Source organism: Spodoptera frugiperda, chromosome 23 (assembly GCF_023101765.2).
Source record: "Spodoptera frugiperda isolate SF20-4 chromosome 23, AGI-APGP_CSIRO_Sfru_2.0, whole genome shotgun sequence".
NCBI classification, from domain to species: Eukaryota; Metazoa; Arthropoda; class Insecta; order Lepidoptera; family Noctuidae; genus Spodoptera; species Spodoptera frugiperda.
In genome coordinates this window covers 9,187,707-9,206,754 of record NC_064234.1, presented here as the reverse complement: position 1 = coordinate 9,206,754, position 19,048 = coordinate 9,187,707, and the positions used below count along the sequence as shown (strand labels likewise).

The window sequence follows — 19,048 nt, the reverse complement described above, 5'->3', positions numbered from 1 at the left end:
AAGCAAAAAAAAATGGAAAACAATATTTCAACTTCAATCCCAAACAAGTGACAATCACTCCTAACCGATTCTATTTCTTCTTTATTTTAATTAATCATTCAGTTTCAATATTCAATATTCAAATATCGAAATGTCTTTACAATATTTCTAGCACCATCTTTAAATAAACTATTTGTTTGCAAAGCGATATGAAAAAAGCGATATCCTCACATGAACCTTAAAAAAAAAAGATCATCTGAATCAAGTTTATATTTTAAAACAACCTCATGCGTAGAACATTACCGTCTTCTTTACTGCAGTTTGCCCGAAACTTTGTCGCTAAGAATATGTTTATTTGCGAAAACAAGACACAATGTTTCTTGAATTATAATATTGGCCGACAAACACATAAGTATGTAAAATATACGGCGTGGAATAACGAAGACATATAAGTCTCATATCTGTATATTTGCTTTATCTCAAGGATATTTTGCTCTAGTCTAGAAATATATTAAAACATTTGCACCTAACATAGTAGGGAATAGAAAACTCTTTGTATCTAATGTAATGCTAGCCATAAATAATTTTTATTGTTACATTTTTAATTTTATTGCCGAATTCATGTTCCAATTTTGAAAATTACAAGTAGGTACAATTAATCGTACTGGTACGATTTATATTTTTTTACTGTCGTCGAATACAATTTTAAAAATATTTATTTAAATAAAGAATGAGTTTTGCTGTCGAATGCGATACTTATAATATAAGTACTATTCATTTTACGTTTAGACTTAGATAGTTTTCTGTCTGCGACCAGCCACATCGATTACTATGTTGCGTCGACCAATATAACTAATTACAGACAATATGGCCGCCTCTAATACATGGCTGCACTATTCAATATCTATATTTGCGCAGGAGTTTCTATTTAGATAAGTATTGTTGAAATAGAACAAGGACTTACTGGTTACTGATCTATAAAATCTGAATTTTATGTTTGTCTATTTTTAAATAAATGTATTCTATGTAAATTAATTTAGAACATCACGGTTCCACATTTGAACTAAAAAAATCAAATTAACTGACAGTTCTGTAGCAACACATTTTAATATAAATATAGTTCCGATGAAGCAATAAACAATATATAAATAGCACTGACCGATTTTATTTTCTTATCTGGCAACTGTCAAAATTTTTCTAACTGGTAACATGAGATATATTCTTTGATATAGCGGTACCGTTTCCTCCTCATTACTGAGATTACACGAACTATTAAAAACTATTTTGAGGAAGCATTCATCACGAACGATTGAATAAAATAAAAATTAATCCTATAAAATAGTTAGATTGGCACGAAACGACGTCGTAGAAATGTCAGCGACGAGTGAATGGACTCATGTTTTTGTTTATTTATTTCTGCATACGTCCGCATGCATGTGCCAACAAAGCAAAGAGATCAGAAAAGGCTCAAAACAATGAAGTCATTAGTCGTGCTATTTCCAGCAAATAATGTTGGTAATAAGTTCAACGAAATTGTGATTACGTTAGTCGACGATTATCTTCAGACATATCGACGTTCAACCGTTACCGAGCTACCCCACACGGGGAGGAGACCGAAATAGTTTCAAGTTTATAAAGTGCAACACCGCAGCGCATCGCATCGTAGATAAGGTTCTGTACATCTTAAATTGCTTCCACAGTTTTCCCTTCATTCCCACTCACCCATTAATATGTAATGGATACCCCATCCGCGACATTCATAATTATTCGCTCGCCATCTCCATTCTAAAGTAAGAACAATCAATTTTAATTTTCCGTCTGTCCCATTTCGCTTATAGTGAATGTATTTTTACCATCAACAAAGTTCTCGGTAAAAGACTATCGGTAAGTTTTATTTATTTTCGCAGTAAACCGTATTTAAACCGTTTAGCGCGTAGTGTTGTGACGTTCGTGGAACCCATCGGCGGGATAATAAACATTAGTTATATAACGAAGTTCAATGACGTGACACCGACGCATATATCGGTTTCTAAGTGGATTAGTGCGGGCTATCACAGGGCAGCGGTGCAGTGCGTGCGCGCAGCGCAAAGGTCGTGTGTGCAATCGTCTCGCAAACTATCGTAACAAGTCTCAGCTGTGGCCCAGCTAGCTGTCACTCACCACTCACGACTCGGACGACACGAATTATTTCTTTACATTAGCCTGTCAGATGTCTCCGCCCGATGTAAAATTCCACTCTATTCTTGTCGACTGTTATAATGGTCGCAGCTCTATTTCAGGGCCTGACCTCTGAAAATATGAACTCACCCGAGCGCAACTAACAGGATCAACTCAGCCCGTAAAAATATACCTAGACAGTAACGTTAAATTCATTCCATCACTGACCTGCCTCACTGCTTGAAAGAATGAGTAAGGCTTCATAAAGCCTTAGTCTGATAAATGTAAAGTGAATTTCGGTCGATGCCCGCTTTATACCGCGGAGCGAAACAATTTTGTTTAGAATTCCACCATAGGTACTTCTTCTACGTCATCATTTATTAACAAAACATCCGCAGAAACAGAACGGGGAAATTCAAACGTCAAGATTCAAAGTATCGCACATTAAACACATCAACATTTTTGTGTCAAAGACTATATTTAGCGTTTTATTGCTGGCTTGTAATAGTCGATAAATGAAGTGATGAAACAGATTAGGTTTGCGGTTTGTAACAACGGTGTGCGGTTATGAAGGTTGTACAAAATGTTGGTAAGATATTCCATCCGCTCCGAAGTCAGTAACCAGAGCTCAGGTATGAACTGCCTGATATGAGTTTACAAACACACTTAAAGTAACAAAGTCACGACATTTAATCCCTTTCCCGGTATGTTATCGCACTCGACTACAGTACCCTTTCCTAAACTAATATTTGCATTTCCCTGTAAATAGCAAGTGACTATGTTTTGACGCCTACACATGCTTACACTGTGTTCCGTGAACGACGTGAGGTCGAAAGGTATTTTACATAATCAGAATTCACTGGTACCTTATTAATAATGTTGATTAAAGGAAATTCTGCTAAAGAAAATTCAATTTGCTCTCCGGAAGCTCTGCTTTTGTTTATTTTTGTAACCTTGCAATAGTCGGTGAATAGTTGATAGTACATTGACTTTGCAAACATAAAAGCAGCGCACTACCGAAATACATTTGATTTCGTCAGCGAATTTTCGTTGAATTAATTGCTGGCAAACAAAAAATGTTAAACAAAATCCCGAATTACGTTAAACTGTGGTCAAACACCGACGTTCTGTCCAACATTGAATATTTATAATAACTGTTGTCAAATTAAAAGGTTCACCACATAAAAGTAGTGAATTAACAGTAAACAAACGGGCACTAATGGCTTTACGGGAATCATGTTAAATCACGAGTGAACTTGTTTATTTTGCTGCATCCGAGGACTTATCGTGTCATAGAGATGTGTCTTGGCCTTCATCCAAACACTTTCACTCGAATCATGTGGCCATTGCACAAAACTGAAATGCCTACATTTTCGTAAGACGGGGCATCATACTTACTCCGCGCTCGAGATTCTTGCGGCGACATAACAAAGTGGATTGCTGTTTTATTGATATTTTATTTTTGGGTCATTTTAATAAGTTTCAACGGTCGTTTTAAGAGTACTTCCACTATGTTTTATGAGTGATGAATCAGACCGTGGCAACTATAGCGAAGTATAGTGTATTAGTGTCGTACGAGTGTGTCCACAAGTTGTAAAAAAACGAGCAAAATTGTGAAGCAATCTGAACTTTTGTGAAAATAAAGAGAGTAGTGTGGATGGGGACGAGCGTGGCGGACATCCATTAGACGCCCTCGAAGTGCACGGAAAGGACCATTAATTGTGGGTGGAACGTCTCGAAGCTTCACCTGACACACTACCTACAGTAAACTAACTTGCAAACTTACAAGATACTCGACTACTCGTACCTACTCATGTTTAACTGAATGCACTTTAAACCGAACTTCCGATTTAAGCACCAAGTTTGTAACTAGCTAAAGTCGGTAAAATTAATCGCAACTATTTTTGAACTCTCATGAAACGTAATATAGATTACTTTACATTACCGGTCTAAGATTCAGTTAATCCTTCTTTTTGATCGATTGCAGTGAGTGGGTACCCATTAATATTTTTTATTTCAAATATAGGAGTTCTCAGTTCCTTGATTGTAAAGTACTTTATCGTTCAATAAATGAGTGGTATAGTCACTATCAGCTAATAGCAATTTTAATCCATGAGATTACATTTTATTTTAACAAATATCCACTCATCCATCATGTCACAGATAATAATAACAAATCCGTTTTTATAGATTTTAATTTTCTTTTAATAAATGGATCACTGAGAATGAAAAACCTTGCCATTGGCTTACTATGTTTTGTTTTTCACTATTCACTTATACTTATACCTACTCCCTGTAGGTAAATAGGTTTTAAAGGTCGGCAAGGTGTTGTAAGCCTTCAGAGGCCATGCTAACCTCTTACTGTCAAGTGGGCCGTGTACTTTTTTGCCACAGTGGTGGAATACAATAAAATATATTTAGTCCTAACTAATTAAATGGCTATTGCTACAGTTGGTGAAAATGTAAGAAAATTACTTTTTTGCCTTGCCTAACCACGTCGAAACCTTCCAATGAAGGAAACCTTCCTAGCAATGACGATTATGGCCACTTAAACAACGAACCGGTCTACTGAACAGCTTCAACAGATTTAAAACTAAACTGTTAATAGTAACATAGCACTTATTATGTACAGTTTATATACAAGAGCACGTATCGTACGATCAGTAAGGAGAGCTCGTCGGAATGCCCGAGGTAATTACTTTCGCCCGCATCGAACTTAACGAAGGTATAATTAAATATTGCATGACAGTGAACACGACGATTAAGTGATGACGTCCAATTAACCAGGCTTCTGATCTACGGCCGTGCTTAACTTGTAATCAGTGGGAAACTGAATTTGTTTTTAGTGGGGGGTATAATTTGATACTAGGTGCTATGTAGGAGGAATTTTTTATATCACCACGGAGTGGAGACATGGTCTTCACGGTTACGTTTGCTTTAGTTTTCGGTAGTGTAGGATGTCCTCCAATTAGATGGAGTTATTGTATTCATAAAGTGACTGGCAATGTCTGGATGCAACCAGTTGACAGCAGACCGATTTAAGCGACGTGATGTTGACTAGCAGTAAACTAAATCAAACTAATGATAAAGAGTAGGTACTGGTTAGTTTACAAAGTTGTAACTACTGAACTAGAAGACGGTTTTTATGTCAAATAGCAAAAGTCAAACAAAAAGGCCCTTTTGGACATCAAAACATAACGTGAATGTTAAGATATATTCACAAATGTCAAGAATCGCCCTAGTACATAAGCCACAAAGCAGAAAAACAAAGTAAAATATAAAAGAGAGATCACATATTCTTAACTTTCCAAGAAAATAAATCTAAAGATGTCACTCAATCTATATCAGAGGCTGTGTGACGTCACAAACGTTCGCGGACCGTAAATAAAGTATGAACCCACTGCCTGACAGATAGAAGCCCCGTCTAACTAAACACGCCATTTCATATTAGGACAGTGATCGTTACTAAGTTGACAATAATCTTCAAGAGAATTCGATAATACGGACGTGACCTTTTTGTTATCCAACTTCTTATTGAAATAAAGTTTCCTCGTACTGAATAAAAAGAAAATAATAATAAATGATCAAAGCAAAGTTATTTATTTTTAAAATTAATTAACTTTTGTATCGTTATTGAAGGAATTCTGAGTGTTTTGCCTTCTTTTCAGAGATTTATAAATGTTTTTATATAGGTAGGTAAGCTTAAACATTGGTATCGATAATAAATTTTATGTTTTCTCTGAAGCATTAGCTTAGAAGTGTCATAAAGAAGGTATTTTAGGAGCTCTATGAATAAACTCATAACAGACTACAAATAAACAAAACACAGAACTATAAGACAAGTAAGACAAGCAGTATCTAATAACTTCTGCGCGAAATCCTTCAGAGATCACTTTCCCAGCTGCACTACTATTCCTTGATAAATAAGAACGCGTCCTGCATATTTGAACGTCGACATACGTTCATCTTTATTCTTCTCAACAATAAAACTAACTTGAGAGAGTTAATAAAATGCCGCTTAGCATTTATTTACAGAACTATGGCTTAATAAAAAGAGACATGGATGTGTGATTTCCTCTATCTCTGCTCAGAATAGTAATACGTACTTCAAACGTTCTTTCATGCGGTGAATAAATAATATTTTTAGTCAAATATGAGTTTTGGTCATAACATCGATATCGAGGGAAGATTTTCGAGGATAAGCTCTTTCATTTATTCGAAATGAAGGACTGGAATGTGAAATTAAAATTGGTGCCCTCTTTTATTCAGGAGTTGTAAGCACGGTAAAGTACAAGGCCCTAGGTTGATTACAGGTAGATGTAGTAAGCCGTGTTGTGATAGAACATTGGTCACCTGTACTTTTTGTGTAGACGTCTTAAGAACCGATTAAGGAATCTGAACTTTTTGAACTGGCTTCCAACAATCATATTTATTGGTACATATAGCTTAGCACTGGTGGAAAGGGAATCAGCTAAGCTAAGTATGTTTTTTATATGGAAAGTGGCGTGTTCTACATGGCTCCCTACTATCAATACATCGCATACTCGAGATGCGCTTCTTCCTCGCATATCATAGCACATCTTACTCGCACGGCTACTTAGCTTAGTATCGGTGGAAACGGTCACATAATTTCACAGGTTAGCTATTACATCTTCGTAGCATAGCTACATAGCACGTATCTAGTGGAAAAGCACCCAAAGTCAAACATATGATAAGCAGTGGACTGTCACGGCATGTTGATATTGGAAGGAATTATTAGTTTAGTTACTTCATTGGGGAAAAGCCAATGTGATGTCTGATTAATCATACCAATATCATACGTAACGAACCGCAGATGTCATTATGGAATATTTGCACTGGTTTTTCCAAGTAGAAATACCCATACGAATACGAAAGTTACTTTTTAGGTACCTACAATATTAAACACGCAAACTACACTAGCTATATTTTTGGTTTCGAGCTGCGGGTTTACCAGAGCTCCGGCTCCAAAATCAGGAGTAGGAACGGGGTGGTTTTTAGTCAGTAAGAGTCTGACACTGCTTTTCGCCTCGCCCAAGGCTAGAGAAGTCATTGGATGATGTCCTTTCAAAAAAAGGTACACTTTAGGATTCATTAGATGATTGTCTCATGCCAGTGATTTTTCTAAACCAAATTAAAATGGAAAACGTATTAGAGAATGTTCCTCTCGATATCGCTCGACTTTACCTACCTACCCATTCAATTACAGATTCGCATCGAACATAAACACACGCACACAGACACACATGATTAACGTCAACCATATCTAATAATATCTTATTTATGGTCTTCACCCACATTATCTAATTAAATGTGTGAACTTTGAGATAATTCTAGCACTAAAATGTCTTTGAACAGATTAACACAAATAGTTAAATACCAAAACAGTCCTAATAGGGACTTTAGTTTATTTACTAATGTTATCCCGTGATCTTACTCGCGTAGTTCTTAAGTAGGATAGCTTAATACCTACAGATTTTTTCAAATTGAACTAACTAACTGTCACTCAGTCAGATTTTTTAATAGAACTAAGGACTGGGTTAAGTAACCATTAAATGACTCTGAGTAGTAAGTAATATTTTTGATTGATCTATTTTCATTGGTTTGTAAGAGCCACATTATGACATCATCCATGTCTAAATTCATTTAAGAATTTTAACATGCATTCAACTAACATAAACAAAGATATTTCTGATCTTACACTTTAGCTTCCTGCATTTCATCGAACCATTTCCACTCACCTAACTCATTTCAAACAAAGACTTGTAATTAACAATTTATTTTCCTAATAAAATGGAGTAAGAAAAAAACGTGAAACCGTTCTGTATCAGTACGTTTCAGTGAACAGAGAGATCGGAGAAACTAATAAAGACGCTTTAACGTCCTTCTTCAAACACCAAAAGGTTCTTGAGGGAGGACTTAAAACAATCTTTTCCGACCACTGAAACAAATATTTATTACGGAAAGTCAACAGTTAATTTCTTTCTCTTTTATAAAAGAAAATTATGTAGGAAATTCTTAAGGACCTACAACAATTTTATGTAAACTATCTACTCAACGAGTTTAAAGAAAAATTATTGAAGTACAAAGTGGATAAACATAAATATTTTACTATGTGCTTATGTTTATCTTTGAGCGCATTCATTAAAGGTTTTTTTATTAAGAAAAATGTTTATGGGAAAGTAAGCTCTACTCCAAAGGGCTTGAGTGATAAAATCCCATAACAAAATCTAGCTATTAAAATTATATGTACACAGGAACAAGGATCTTCTTTGTTTTACCTGATTAACTCCGAAGTGATGCTTCTACCTGGGTCTGAAGATTACACACATCACAAATAAGACAGTTTTTTACCTAAATAAATCCAAAAGTCATAAAATAAATTGTTACGGATTAGCGTAGTCATTTTCATTTTCCATTTATTTAGGTAGAGTTGCAATGATTTTATCTAAGTATAGGTATTTAATAATTAGTTGTACTTGTCTACTAACATATTTTTTAAATGGAACTTATGTTTTTTGAATAACAATTTCTTTTACTTTAATTATTACATTTGTCACGTTCTTATTTTGTCTTTGATTTCTAACCCTCTAGCCCCTCTCCTTCAATTAATATGAGAAGGAATTTGTTGTTTTTACGACATTTGATTATCATTCTCTACGCAATGATTCACCTAAGCCCTAAAATATTATAAAAACTATTTATTATATACCTACTTACCACATACCTAAACACGCATTGCGCGTAAATTATTATCAGATAGTTGGTTGTTATCAAATCTTTTGTGTTATCTCCGAAAAACTACGTTACTACGCCTCACTTACAAACGTCACTTGTGAAATCTGATAGCACACACTGATTTAAAACTCAATTTGACTGCTTTACTTCTCTACTAGATACTTAAACCAATATTTGTAGATATTCTATTTGAACTGTCCTACATTCTCATTTGTAGAATGGGACACGTAAGATTAAATTGTGAGAATGGGATAAATTAAGCGCACTACCACTTCTTAGACACATGATACTGAGGAAGAAAAAAGAAGATACCTATTCGAAAACTGAAATAGTTTCTTTTTATTTTATCCGCTTCCAACAAACAAATATGCAGAAGCGCATAATTAGTTTAGAGATCGTAATACAATGTCATTCTAAATTGTGAAATATGTCGGTGCTGTTCGAATGAACACTGAAGAATATCCGTCGCTTGTAATGCGACGCCACGCATAGTAACGTCAAAAATCGAGAGCATTTTCTATTAGTTGGTCCAAGAACAAATATCACACCGTGACTAAAATTCGAAAAAAATAGTCGTAGCTTTTAGCCCGCGCTTCACGCCGACGTCAATTAGCATGTCGTTTGAAGACACGCTGCTCCATCCTTCTACAAGTTTCGTATGGATGTAACATAGAAAAACTTGGGAATTCGAATTATGTCGTGCTGCCACAGTTTTAAAGTCCGTTATCGTGGGAAGAAATTTTGAAATGTGGCATTTTGTAAATGGTGACAGCGGGTCGGTAGCATGAAGTCGTGTGCGCGACAGATGAGTAATGACAACAACGCAGCGGCGTGTGTCGTCTCCGAACGTTCCCAGATGTGCGTCTGGATGCACGGATTGCACGAGTTATGCAAGCCGCAGAGAAATACTCCTTGTTGGTAATACGAACAAGAATACCGAGCCGGATTGTCGACCTCGCCGAGAAATTACTAACATTCGAACATCTACATCATGTTACATGCAAATTGCACCGTAAAATATTAAACGCGAGCGTAGACAAATGAGAGTTCTAAAAGTGTTTTTATTTACAAAAAGTTTATAAATCTTATTTATCAAGGCACTATATTGAACACGTGTAAGAAAAGAGTGGGTACACGCAATAAAATGCTTTGGTAAAAAAATTCATGACTTGTTTATACCACGTGTCCATTCAGAAAAACAACGTTCAACGAAAAAAAAAGAAATTGACGCCATCACACACCCGCAGCGTGTAAACATAAAATTGAAATCATAAAGTTATTTAAGCGTAGCGGAAAAAGAGAACTATCTTAACTCTCCGGAGTATTTACAATAAAAATAGTTATCTATCAACACGGACGCATCTCACACTTGTACGTACTCTCAACAAGATTTCTTTATTTACGCCTCCAATCGCTCAACGCGACACTGTAACAAACTCTTTATTACTGTGAGCGGCGCTTATGAAGGTGCGCCTGCGCTACTCTATAACATTAATACCATAAAAAAAATAAACAGCTACACCATTTGTATGTTTACCAAACAGAAGCGATTTTTATCCGATAGATATTGCTGATAATAATTACAAGCTATTTGCTATTACCGTAAACAATTTTTATCCACGCCATTCATCATTCGCTATAAGCTAAACACTAGTACAAAGTCGATGATATATTATTTTTTTCTTTCCTGATTTATGAGTAAAGAAGTGTTCGCACACGCACTCCCATGTCTATTTGCGGCCAGGCCGAAATAACTGGCAAAACGAAACGTGTATCCGGTCCCTAGCCGACTCCCAAACTGCTGTTTGCTCACATACGACCACCGTGCGCTTTGTAAGAGGGATTATACCACGATTTGCGGTAATGCGGTTGGCTCTTCGCTGGAAGTACTCTTTCCTCTCTGGCCACTTGCTAAATCTTTTCCCTGTCAGATCACTCTGAGCCAAATACTACCGAATAATGTTCTCTGACTAATGCAGTCCGATGCGCTTTGAAGCTTTGATGAGCACCTGCGGCTTTCAATAACCCACATTGATTTAGAATCGCTGCAGTAACTATTTTAAGTTTGTAAATAATGGACGTATGCACGCTCGCTCGGATGGTTACTTTGGATAATTTATAGAGCAATGCCTCAAATGTAAGTAGTTATACTGACAGAAACTTTATTAAAGAAACTAGATTACATTCCAAGATATTTTTAGGTTTATTGGAGTATTTTTATTCATGCTACTGATGCTTCTGTGGATACATCCGATTGTAAAGCTATTTTTAAACGATTTCAATGACGGTATAGTTGTTAATGTATCCAAGTACCTACGGAGCAGAAAGATTTATTCGTTTCCTTCTCCATTTTCCAATACATCACAGGGTTTAAGATCGCAGGAATGGGAATTCGTTCTTTCAATCCTATTGTAACAGTTTAAAAGGCTTTCTAGGTAACTACAATGCTGAGATGAATCAGGACTCGTTGATACAGTAAGTTTCTACCTGATTGGTACCTAAGTTCGCGAGTCGTAACGTCGTCGCGAACCTCCCTCAAAGTGGAAATTAAATAAGTACTATCCGTTCATTCTGCATCAGAGACTTGGCTGTTGCATTATTCAACGTATGCAAAATCTTTGGATTAATAATAGATGACGACGAAGGTGAATTCCTCGCAATCGACTAAGAAATTGAGTTGTGACCCTTTCAGAGTGCGAACCGACTTCGCGAGCTTTTGTCTTAGGGGAAATTGAATGATAATTCTCATCATTTAAAAGGAATTGTTTGAGTTTATGTATGCAAAATTATCTTGTTATACCAAGTTGAAGTTGTCGTTTGAAAGAGTTATTTTAGCTCAACTAAAGAAACGAGATAAAAATATTTCAACTATACGGCTAAGATATTATAGTCGCTTGAAATGAAAATAGAACTGCTTCGACATAGACAGATGGGAGGAACATATCGTTGTCATTTGTTGCATTTTGGAAATACCAACAAGTTCAAACGTAACGACCCATTATCTGTTTAAATCTGTCTTGAAGTACAGAAACATTCTGTGATATATATCGGTTTGTGACAATAATATAAATGTGTAGAGACTCGTGTAATTCTCCAACTCTATTAATGTTTGAATTACTTGTTCCGTTACAGAAATTAACATTACCAATCATCAAGTCCGCATTGAATCCGTGAAGCGTGTTCATAAAGAGTCAAAGGGAACTGTATAACAAAACGGTTCAGTAAAAGTAAAGACGCAGTGCGCACGAGCACGATTGAGGCAAACAATCGTCGTTGATAATAACCGTAACGAGTCCGGCGTCGATCCCGTTTGCATCTGTATTGTGTTGGGGGCAACGAGCACGCAACGACCTCAGCCATCAACAGTTTACAGCTAAAACTTTAAACAATGATAGACTTTACTACTTCAGGCAAACTCGAGCATTCTCTAAAACTCCAGTACTTCGGCCTATACTGGATGAATCGTCAATAAAGGACTGCATATAGGTATATGTAGGTCTTTTCAGCACTTATTGCGAAGTGCTAAAGGTTAATCGATCAATTAGGAGACGATGCAGAACCTGAGTGATTCATTTAATCAATTCATATTGTTCGAGGGCAAAGGATGCATAATGCAGGGCATTTGATGAAGAACTGCATAGTACAAAAATACGTTTAGGCCCAATAAATATTAAGAGAAAAAACTGATACCTTCACAAAATAATGAGGATTGATCGTGTACTTATCGCAATATAAATGTGAGTGTTGACGCAGCAATTAAGTAAGATTGACTTGAAAAAATATACCGATGCGCACGCGCTCACTCATCGCCCTGCAGACGGGACACTTTCTAATCCTTATTAATTCTACCTCTCTTGTAACATTTGAACTGCCATTTATGCAAATGATAACCACATACGCTTTAAATAACGGAATCTATAAATATTTATGTTAGTTGAAGTTAAGTATTTGTGTACCGGTTAACATTAGTTCAGTCTGCGCAATGTACCATCACTGTAATGATACAAGGCGCCTCGACTAAGATAATGAACAATCTTTTGTTCAGAATCTAAATACCTACTTTGGTTGGTGTTTTCGCCGTCTATTTAAACAGAAGCTGACTATAATGAGTTACTTTAGTTACTAACTATCCTTGTCCCGTTTATTATTCATGTAAATAGGAATATTGTAAAAACTGTGAGTGTTCCATTGCTCAATAAGTCACGTCAAATTGCTATAACTGCATAATGTGTCGTGTCGTGTCGACTAATGGAGACCAACTTTGATATCAAGATGAGCAGTAAAATTGTATGACAAAGCGACCGACTGGAAAGTATCATCTACGGACATTAAAATGTCATTAGATTATGATTTAAGTTCCCACTAAATATTTTACGTATAAAAATAATTGGTGTACGTCTATTCTCAAGCTATTTACATTTGTATTGTTTTCTCATATCTAACCACACATCTATATAAACGTGGACCATTGTAGGTAATTTGTCCATTACTTAATTTATTTTTGATTAACTAGATATTAACCGGTGATCTGTCTCTGATGCTCTATCTTCTAAAAAATTTGGTGTGAAATTTTTGTCTACAGTCTCCCTTCAAAATCAGATTAAGAAGTATTTTTGAAATCAGATAAACATTTCAAACAAGTTCCTTCAGATTTTTGCCTAGTGCGACAATAATACAGTAAAATTTTGTTCCCATACTGCAACAGTAATAGGTACAGTAAAATTTTGTTGCCAACTAACCTGTATCATGAAATTTAACAACGACTTGTAACATGTGACATTTAGATCTTTACTTGCTGGGAAACTAACTGCATAACTTTACCGTACATTTTCATTCAAAACTATGTACCGTTAGAATTTACTAATAATAAATGCTGAAGGATTGAATAGTTGACCGATTTTCTTTGCAACAACGGATGTAATGAAAATAATTCGTAAGAAATCTATTTTGACCTTACTGAGACTGTCAATAAAGCTTATTTTAGATAGAGTCGTAAGATGAACGATGATGGGTGATTACCATAAATTTAAATGTTATCTACGTACATGAAGATATTAGCATTGAAATAAGCAACTGTTTAAAGTTAACTATTGACAAAGTTTCAAATATTTTAATCCTGTCTCCTCATGAATATGACTTTAATCATTACCTACTAAGACTAAAAATTATGAGTGAGTATACACCGTCTCCTTAGCATTAAGTCAATGTCAGATTTTCTTTTTGTTTCTCTTACTTTTATCGTCAATACTTATAAAGCCTCTAATAAAACGAATTTTTATATCTGGCTATTACTTCTAGCTTTTCATTTGGTATCAATATTTCATTGGAAATATTATAATTTGTTAGGTAAATAGTCTTATTAGAAAGTAAATGCTTGAATACATATTGGATAGGGTATTACTTGTTTATTTGTTACTCTACTGTGATTTATCTTATAGGATTGTAGTATGAATTTCATCATAATATGAAAAGAAAATACCTAACAAGGCTCTAACAAGATTCCCATTGAATTAGAATTAGTAATGTCGTGTGAATCTCATGAAACAGATAAAGTAGGTGTGAGAACAAGCACTAAACTGCGAATCTAGGTAGTTTGTAGAGCTCTCTGGACCTGTCAATCTTATCTAGAGTCGTGATTGATTTTTGTGAAAATGTCAGACAGCTCGATTATTGAAGACTTAGATATTTGTAACGCTGAGATTAAGGAGTCTAGGGCGCTTCGTTCCCTATCAGAATGCGATAACAGTCGGTGTGTCCGTCCCTGTGTCGTGATACAAACATCAAAAATTATCTTATCACACAACTCCGGTAAGGTGCAAACATCTTAAACAAACAACGTCATTTTAGTTTAAATTATTAAATACTTTGAAATCCCTTTAAGGACATTAACCGGTGTGAGTATGACTCTTCAGAATAAAATTGGCTCGGAACCGGAAAGAAAAACTAGGTTCAGTATAACGGTAACGAAAATTGGCAGAATATTATAATCACGTGGAAGACATCACGAGACAGTAAGAAAAAAAAACTAGGAGTAATTTTGTAAAACGTTGTTGTAGTGACACGTGACTGTAAGCTATTCGGTTAGACAATGTAAGCGGGTGCGGGTATTGCACAGCAGTGAGGTCATCTCCGACAGTTCCCGGTATAAAGCACACGATCGATGATAGATCCGATAATATCTCGAGTGTTTTGCTTGTAATCGCTGATGCAGCGCCCTAGATATCTCCAGAGAAGAACAAAGTTGGCATAGATATTGAGGATCAAAGTGCGGCGTGGGCGCACGACCCAATACCGCGGGCGGCAAATCACTCGCGCACGCGCACCGGACCTTTTGCGTGTTGCATCGCGCAATTAATTTGTTTGTACGCGCTATAGAATTGATGGACTTCATTACACTCCCAGAATATAGGACACACAAATTAACATAACTAAACATTTATTATTATAGTAGGTATCTACCTACTTTAATGCTATTGCAATTTGTCATTAATATTGAACTGAAATTCAAATTTTGAATAATGCTGCACTAACTGCGTTAAAGGATTGGAATAAAACAATAAATGCTAGTTCTGTATGTATTTAAAATATTTCACAAGTCATTATTAAATACAAAATGTTCCTTAAAGCCAATTGTTTCCCTGTCCTACTAAGTATGAATAGACTATAGACTAGAGTCGACTTGACGGAAACGCGCCGGTACCGAGCTTTACGTACTTGAGATTGAGGTTATGTTGTGATAACTGTTTGGAGCAAAAGCCGGCTATGAAACTGTAACTGGAATTTGCTACTTAATTTTACTAGTGATAAGAACTAAAATAGCTCGCAACCCCGAGGGGTGGAGAGGTCGGAAAGGCGATTGAGCCTGCGCGCGCAGCCGGCATGGCCGCCGCCGCACACCTGATTGCCAATACAACCCGATAACATGACTGAATTACAGCATATTTTACACGTTCACGACGCTTTGAATACCCCTGGACGCATCTCACACCGATATTATCACGTGCACCACTCCTGCACACCGACAACGACAACTTGTGAACACGTTAAGTAATCAGCTGATTATCAAACTTTTACCGGTGTTTATGTATCCGATTCAGTACTTCGTCACTGGAAGCGATCCGCGTTTTATCATTTCACGGTCATAGGAGGCGGTCTTCCGCGACCTAAGCAGCGGTCAGCCGTCGCCGGCCGTGCATCGGATGCACATCCGCTAGAGGCTCGGGCGGAGCGCGGCCAGGGACCGACAAGCGTACCTGGACTAGTCTGCCAGCTGAGGCCTCCGACGAACATCTTCCTGCAATATAAACAATACCAATCAGACACTGAAAAGAGCGCGTTCAGCGGGCTTCTCGGGACTACGAACGTACCCCGGGTCGTTGGGCACCTCAGCGGGGCTTCTGGCCACATCCTGATTCTGGGTATCCATGGGCTTGGACGCCGACGGCGCGGGGCGGGCCGGGCGGCGCACTACGACTACGAGCGAGCGACGACGCGGCGGGGACGGCTCCCGGAGTCGCTCGGCTGCACTACCGACTACCGGCACGAGACTGGCGCGCCGCGGCGCACCCCTCCACGCAGCGGCCGCCCCGCGCCGCCCGCGCCCCGCAACGCCCGCGCCGCCGCCGCATCGATTCATTCACTCCGTACACAATTATTCATACGGTGAGCACGACGGACGCGAGCAGCGCGCCGGCACCACCACGTGAGCGCGCAGCACGTGCTCGCGCCCCTCCGCCCGCGCGCGCTGCGCTCCCGCCCCGCCCGCACCCAGAGCACGCCCACCGCGCGCCTACACGCACCACCACCCCCATACACCCAACTCCCAAACTTTATCCAAACTAATATTAATAATAATAAACTTTCAACAAGTAAACTTTTCCAAACACCCAACTTGATTTTCCTGTCAATTGTAGTTATAGTCGGTTATCACATAAATATTTTTTTAATTTTTTTATTACAAGTACTTCCTATTTCCCCTCTACAATACCTCCGATTATGAAATTGATGCATCCTGAAAAATATGCATCATAATAATAAGGTCGACATCATCAAGCGCACTAAGCGATCCTATCGTAGCAGCGCGAAGCCTCTACACAAATAGCTGACGTCACTAAGTGGCTTGTCAGGCGCTCGTAGCACAGCGCTACGAAGTGAATGCTACGACCGCGCGATATCGCTGTACTTCCGATACACATCATAATGCGAATCTATTGTAATATTGCATCAGCTTTAAAATAAGATGTTTCAATTAGATCTTAAAAAGACAGTTTTATATTTATGACATAATAATAAAATATATGTCATCAGTCATCACTACTTTAACTTTTATTAAAAAATCCACATATCTATCTAGCCGTCTCTAAACGTCTCGATGATAAAGTACAGTATGAGATTAATAAATAATATAACTAACTAGGTTTACTATGACGAGGCGAGACTTCTAGTACATAACTAGAAATTAACATCAGAAGTAAGTACATCTCATCCTACCCCATCAGAGAGAAACAGCGATAGCTACGTAGAACACCATACGCAGAAGATACCACACTAGAATAATAGAGGCCTATTTTTTAATACACATTGTGATTGTACCACTAAAGGTATAAGTGGACGACCCCAGATTCGCCTATACACTGCCAGACAGACCCTTTTAGACGGAATTGAAAATGTCACTATCGGACATTCTAAACAGATTTGAGATACGTCCTATTTCTATTTGGAGAGAGAAAAATGAGCTCTGAAAAAACCTTTTTCTCCGTCGCTGTTTTTCATATTAAACACTATTTTTAGAAAGAACATATGCTACCTTTGACCACTGAAGATAGAGGGATTTGCGACTATTTTCAAACTGTTGAAACAATATCGGGCAACATAAATTAACCAGAGTCAGTGGTTGCCGCTGTGCTGAAAATATCATTCGCTTTAGATCAATACCGAGACCAAAATGCCGTACTGACCCGATCTAACAATAGAGCAACCCAATTCTACCGTATTTTGTTATTCAGACTGAAGATAGGTACCTAGCCCATCATAGCATTCACTCCAATATTGATCATGACTAGACCTTTTCGGAAACACCACGACGATCCACTTACATAATGCTATCGATAAACCTATAAACGACATCCTGTCTTACATAGCAACGGTCCTCCTTATCAGATTGCATTAAGCCTTTTTCAAACTGGCAACTTAAAAGAACCATATTCCATGAATAGACCGTTACTTTAAATTGTTACCACCTAAATCCGTAAGCCTAATAAACTTCCCATGTTCTGTCATTCTCAGAATATCACTGACACTACTGGGCCACTTAAATGACAACTTCATTTCAGCTAAAATCCAAAATAGACTCGCTGCATTTTAAATGAGTCTGAGCTGGAAATATAATTCATTTCGGATCAATATTGCAACTAAAAATGTTGAGCTGCCTCGACTGAGAATAGATCAACCCAGATCTCTCTGCAGATGAATTTGTGAGATATATGGACTATTTTTGCAACTGGGAACAAATTAGCAGAAACGATGGCACAGCGTCCAGAAAAGTATCCTATATCTTATGCAATTTTGACGAAACTACCAAAAATAGCTAAGATTAGAAAATCTCTTTTTTTGTAACTAAAAAGTTGGAGCAATGTGTTGAAAAATTATATAGAATTTGTAATTATTGTTGCTTACGATTGTCTAAATAATGATAATCGTTTTGGAACAACGATTGGTTTTCGAACAGCCTAAATAAAACAGCACAACCTTTTTACCTATGCAGCCATAAAAATGGACAAAATCCATACTGCAGAAAAATATTTAAAAGGTGGTTAAATAGCATTCTACGTAGATAAAGCTAATTGGTTCAAAAATTAAAGTTAGAACAGAAAATTGATCAATGATGATAAGAGTCGACCAATCCACCTAAGACAAATACAAGATGAACATGTTGGTCTTAAATAAATTTTCTGCAGTGTTGCTTAAATGAAAATGCGACGAAAGATCTAAAAACACTCAGGCGATAAGTGGTGCATGCAGAGCAACAGAAATATCTCCAGCTTCAGATCAATACAGAGGCTCTCTGCAACCAGGAATAGACTAGCCCAGTCCGGCCTAAACGGATGAAGCTAATTGATCCAAAATCGGAAACTAGAACAATTTTATTGGCGAGGAA

At 37.2% G+C, this 19,048-nt stretch overlaps 1 protein-coding gene across 11 annotated transcripts in view; it reads right to left on the bottom strand.

The window, feature by feature from the left end:
• Nucleotides 1-16,543, bottom strand: part of LOC118267251 (RNA-binding protein Musashi homolog Rbp6) — a 504,750-nt gene extending 488,207 nt beyond the window's left edge. For 3 of the 11 annotated variants that reach the window (XM_035581143.2, XM_035581144.2, XM_050702823.1), the window contains exons 1-2: nt 16,260-16,500; nt 16,146-16,186 (exon numbers count right to left, since the gene is read on the bottom strand). In XM_035581143.2, coding sequence (XP_035437036.1) covers nt 16,146-16,186; nt 16,260-16,318 — 100 coding nt within the window. In that variant the 5' untranslated portion in view covers nt 16,319-16,500. Of the gene's footprint in view, nt 1-16,145; nt 16,187-16,259 lie in introns of all 11 variants that reach the window. The other 8 variants (XM_035581149.2, XM_035581150.2, XM_035581139.2 and 5 more) reach the window with 6 other exon arrangements.
• Nucleotides 16,544-19,048: the final 2,505 nt, after the last annotated feature.